This window comes from Arachis ipaensis, chromosome B01, assembly GCF_000816755.2.
Source record: "Arachis ipaensis cultivar K30076 chromosome B01, Araip1.1, whole genome shotgun sequence".
NCBI classification, from domain to species: Eukaryota; Viridiplantae; Streptophyta; class Magnoliopsida; order Fabales; family Fabaceae; genus Arachis; species Arachis ipaensis.
Window position 1 is genome coordinate 129,338,080 of NC_029785.2, and position 5,733 is coordinate 129,343,812.

General features: G+C 35.7%; 1 protein-coding gene across 1 annotated transcript; it reads left to right on the plus strand.

Annotated features, from left to right (window-relative positions):
• Positions 455-4,308, plus strand: LOC107638182 (serine/arginine-rich SC35-like splicing factor SCL28). Its single transcript, XM_016341352.2, has 7 exons — positions 455-795; positions 937-1,014; positions 1,250-1,414; positions 1,537-1,598; positions 1,739-1,778; positions 3,271-3,636; positions 4,019-4,308. The coding sequence occupies exons 1-7, from the start codon at positions 620-622 to the stop codon at positions 4,026-4,028; spliced, it is 897 nt and encodes a 298-aa protein (XP_016196838.1). The 5' UTR covers positions 455-619; the 3' UTR covers positions 4,029-4,308.

Below are 5,733 nucleotides of genomic sequence, written 5' to 3' on the forward strand. Positions count from 1 at the left end.
AAGTATAATTTTATTATTTTAATATATAAAATTTATAAATTTGTATATACTAATCTTTTCAGTTTAATCCATTTTTTTTTTGAATAACTTCGAATTAAGTCAAAATAGACCTGATATCCTTTTAGGAACAGATCTAAATTTACTCGCCCGATCCGGCCTGATCCATGAACACTTTACTTAGAATACCGAATCACTGTCAGGAGGAGGGGGTTCGAATTCGACACCTCTACAAAAAGGAAGAGGGCAAATGACATAGAGCTGCATCTCATTGGCTCATTAGTTAGTAGTCACCAGAAATTTTTATTTTATGACTATTATTGGCGTAAGGCCCAGGTTTCAAAATTTGACTGGACTGGTCTCAACTTAAAAAAGTCCAATAAGAATTTATTACAAAAGAAATGTATTTTTTTAATTTTTTGTATTATTAATTTTCTCAGCCAATACTTTTCCGATTGTGCCCCCTGTGCTTTTGCAATAGGTTGGGGTTAGGGTTTAGCTCCCATTATATTTCTTGGTAGTTATTTTTCCAAGGAGGGTTTATCTACCTCTCGTAATTGTTGGTTGATATCGAGAGAGAGAGAGAGAGAGAGAGAGAGAGAGAGAGACTGTGCGGCGAAGAATGGCGAGGTACCGAAGCCGGAGCAGAAGCTACAGCCCTCGCCGCCGGAGCAGAACACCGCCGCGCGAACGCAAGCGCTACGACGACGATCGCTACGGCGACAGCAGGTCCTACAGGGATCGCCGCTCTCCACTCCCTTCTGGCCTTCTTGTTCGTAATCTCCCCCTTGATGCTAGGTATCTCCTTTTCTCGCTTTTTTGTTTTTCGCGAGGCTTTGGCTTTCATTTTTTTCGTTAATTGTGTATTTGTTACGTTTTATTGAGCAAATTGTTTACCACAATCGAATTGAAATGTGTTCTTTTATGTAAACTGTGCAGGCCTGAAGATCTTAGGGGTCCATTTGAGCGCTTTGGACCTGTGAAGGATGTTTATCTTCCTAAGAATTATTACACCGGGTACGTCTGCTTTTTCGTATCGTAATGTTATTAATACAGAGTCGTTGGATTTTGCTTATGCCCTTTTGTTTATCTTTTTGCACTGTTTGCTTTGAGATGCTTATTATGTTGGTCTGGATTGCTCAGCTTTAAATCCAAGCATTTCTTATCTTAAATTTTGGGGTTCTGTTATCAATATTTATAATTGGGATATTTGTTTTCATACCATTGCGATTTTGTTGAATTGAACATGCAGTGAGCCTCGGGGATTTGGGTTTGTGAAGTATCGATATGGTGAAGATGCAGCTGAGGCAAAGCAACAGCTTAATCATACCACCATTGGTGGGCGTGAAATAAGAATTGTGTTTGCCGAGGAAAACCGGAAAACCCCTCAGGAGATGCGTGTCATTTCTCGTGGAAGGTGAGATCACAGTTTGATTTACTAGCTGCCTTTCTGGTTTTTGCTAATATGTTTCTCTTCTGTGCTGATCTTGTTAATGTCTAATTTTCGATTTACATTTGGTTTGCTTTATATTACATAAGTGGTCGACAAGGAGGTAGCAGGAGGAGGAATCGGTCAAGGTCCCCAAGACGCCGATATAGATGTTAGTTCAACCACTCACTTTTGCTTCTTAATCAGTTTCCAAATGCAAATGATACTCTCTCTCCCATTTTATCGTTGGGTTTAAACTTTCTATTGAAAAATATTTGTCTTAAGTTGTAATATTTTTGTTTGTGTTGGCAGCTTATTCTCGGTCTCCAACACCAGCTCGAGATTATTCAAGGTGTGTGTTTTACACAGTAGTATTGTGTGTGACAACTTCATTGGCCAGTTAATATGTTATAGTTTGCATTGCCCAAATTTTTGCCATATCATATTCTCTGGGGTAATATCTTTGGATCATCCTTATTTTCTCATTAATGATGGGAAGTCTACATTTCAAACTGCACATTATATGTAACAATTTGATCTCAGAAGATAACTTTATTTTTCTAAGTGGTGAGTGTTTTTATTTTAGCTTCAGTATGACTGGTTTCTGATCTTTCTTATGAACGTCACAAGTGAATGCTGTATTTGTGAGATTTTTGGTTGGAGATCATTATGATCGAAGTTTGCTTGCCAGAGTAATGGTGGTGAAAGCAAATATGACCCTGTTTGTTTTGTTTCTTAACTTTCAAAATGACCGTAGTCTTATGTTATGTTTCTGTTATCAGACTTATATTTTGCTAGTATGTTCATGCTGGAAGACATTTGTAGTGGCAAGCTGGTTTATGGGTACCAATGTTACTGTTCCTAGCTCAATAAGAGTATAACTTGCAGGTTGACTTCTCAGTATTAGAATCTGCCAATCCTTTGACCGTGTCACTTTGATGACCCTCCTTTAATGTGCATAGCATAAGTGGATATTGAATGATATCTGCTTATGGTCTTCTTTATGCAGATAATAAAGTGTATTGGATCCAGACTTTAAAGATGGGTTAATAAAGATTAACGAGTAAAGAGGCTTAAAGTGATGTGCAACTTGCTCATGCTTCTATCAAAGATTCTTCATATGAAATATCACATATCAAACTTTCCTTATTCTGCCAGTTGCTGGACTTTCCCTCTTTTTGGCATTTGGTTTCTAGCTTGAAGAATGGTTCAAATAAGTACATCTTTTGTTTTCCTTATATAAATTATCTGTAACAAAGATTATATTTAGTTTAATATCTTGTTTTGCGTATACTATCCAGTTAAGAAAGAATATAAAGCTTATATTTGGCCAAAGAAAATCATCCACAAAGAATGGAAGCCAAAGTTTATACGAGTAGAGATATGATGACAATTGTGCAAGAAAGATAGTTGTGGTTTTAGAAAGTTGGGACAAAGAGCTATGAAGTTACAAGATGCTGGTCTTGCAGTGCATCATTCATAACTGTCTGTGTGGATCCGAGTGTCATGTATTTGTCCAGAAACTATTGAAAGGTACAGGTAAAGGTCATATTTTGGCTAATTAGATTTAGAAGGAGAAGTAAGTATTGGTTTTCGTCTGAAAACAAAAACTAGTTTTGGTTTAGTGTTGTGGTAAATGTGGTTAATCATCTTGTAGGTAGGGTTGTAATTTCCTGTACAGTTTGCTGTAGTTTTAAATATTCATATCCCTCTTGGTTTATGAAATGATCATGGATGTTGTTTGTTGTAGTTCTATTTCTTGATATGTGTAGGATATGTGATTTTGGTGAGTTAGCCATATTATTATTAACTTCTTTAACTAAGATTTCTTGATGTTGATGTAGGAGTGGCAGGGGCAAGGGCAGGGATAGGGAAGATTACTATTCTCCTGACCGATCAAGATCTTATTCTAGGTCACGCTCTCCTAGTGATGGCAAGGACTATAGGAGGTCTCCACATCCCAGGTCTCGCTCTCCTAGTGATGTGAAGGACTATCGGAGATCTCACTCTCCTAGTGATGGGAAGGGCTACAGGAGGTCCCCACATCCTAGGTCTCCCTCTCCTAGAGCTGAGAAGGATTACAGGAGGTCTCTGAGTCCCAGGGAGAATGGTCGGAGTCCTAATGAGAAGAGGGCTCGCACACCTAGCAGATCAAAGAGTCCTAGGGGTAATGGCCACAGTCCTTCTAGATCTGGTTCGCGATCTTACAGGTATGAGCCCAATGCTTCAAAATGTTTTCATTCTGGTCATCGAAAATTTCTGTCAATATGAAATATTATTACATTCTCTGAGAATCTTGTGGAGGCAGATGGAATTCTAAACTAATCTGGTAGCGGAAGTACAAATCTGAAACAACTGAATAAACTAATGGTCTCATTAGTATGGCGAAATACTGATCTTGAGCTTATTGTTATGGAAAAATTGCGGTCTATATTTAGTGTTAAGCTTAGATTCTTATGTTCGTAACTACTTTCTTCTATGTCATGTCGCATGGGGATTTCATCTGCTGATGCTGTAGGTGTATATTTTATTCATAAGTGACCTTTATATAATTTCTTGAATTTTAAATTTTTTTTTTTTTTTTTTTTGCAGTCCACGCTGATTAGCCATCAAGATGTGTTTTTGGAGGAGTGGGGGTTAATTCAATTGGGTCATGTTTGTGGCTGCGTACTGTACCTACATGTTGGAATCGATATTGTTAATATTAGTCTGTAGGCGACAACACGTTTAAATGTGAAGTATACTTGATGCTTATCATTTTGGAGTACTATTTCATCTGTTGCCCTTATATTGTTCATTAGCTATTTCTGAGTTTAGCTGAAAACTTGTTACTTTACGTATTATCTGGCTTGTGAAATGAGATCACTTGTATTTTCGTTGCATTTGTTCCGCTCATGGGAATATCATTTAACTTATCATTTTGCAGTTGGCCAATAAAAACTAAAACAATTCAACATCCAATCCGGTTTCTATCACACTCAAGACTATGCAATTGACAATGGAAAAGTTATAAAATCGTTATTAACCATCATTCATACTTCTCAATAAAACGTTATTTTAGATAGAGTGCCAAACTTATTTTAGGTTAATAATGCTAATATATCTCATGGCCAAAATAGTTAGCGTCTTCGTTGTCATTTTTATTTTTGTTAGATATTGTATTCTCCTTAAGGTAATGAATAAATAAAGGATTATTCTCTACATACAAGTTATTTATACATACAAGTCTATACAAGTCATTTATATTGTATTGTTTAAGAATTTTTTATGTACGTGTATTGATAAGTTCTATATAATTCAAAACTCTTCCTCTTCTTCTTTGCATTATAAAAGTGGATTTTATTGAATTAAGGTTAACTTGTATAAACTTATATGTCAAAAAGACTTGTATGTGTAACAGGTCTCATAAATAAAACAGTGGATTGGTATTTATTCAAACTAAAACTATCATGGCCACTCACATCTTGTCAGGATGTATGAAAATATGAAATAATATATGTCACGCGCTTAGACTTGTTGGCTTATATATAGGTTAAGTACTATGATTAGTTGAACAAAAACCTAATTTAGTAACCACATGCCACTTACAAAATATTAAAAAAATCTAGGGAACTAACTATATCATGAGCTAACTCAAGTCAATCCTTTGTATTTTTATTTTTAAAATTCGAAAAATTAGGAATAGTAGAGAGTTATTTTTTTTTTATAACAGACCTTCTGTTTTAAAACTAGTTAGTCTAGTTGGCTATACCCCTAATTGGTTTCTTAGCGGAATTCCACAATATTTTATAGGTTTCCTCTATTAACAGAACGAGTGGAGCCAACTTTGTATGGGCAAGATAAGTTGCTAGCAAAACTTGTCTAAAAGTTGAATCAGCTTCCTAAAGTAGGGTCGGTAGTGCGCCTCGCCCTTTGGCCTTAACTGATTTGATACACATAATAAAGTTGGTTGATAATTAATTTATAGGACTTGTTAATGACTATCTTTGAGAGTATTATTTAACAAGTATCTATATTTTTTTTTTGTTTCCTTTTCTCCCTTTATAGTCAAACACTTGCTTTGGCTAGTTCGCTTAGAAAATAAAAAACCAACCAGTTATCATTTTCATCCGTACATGTGGTCAATTTTATTCAACGTTCTGTTGACTTATCGCGTTGTAAGTAACAGAGGGGAAATGATAGTTATTTGAACAATATTCTTCTTCCCGTCGTAGTGCTGCCAAGGAAAAATAATAAATAAAACATGAAAGAGGTTTATAATTTAATTAATATAATTTTGTTAATTAGAAAGGTGGAAGAGAAGGCTA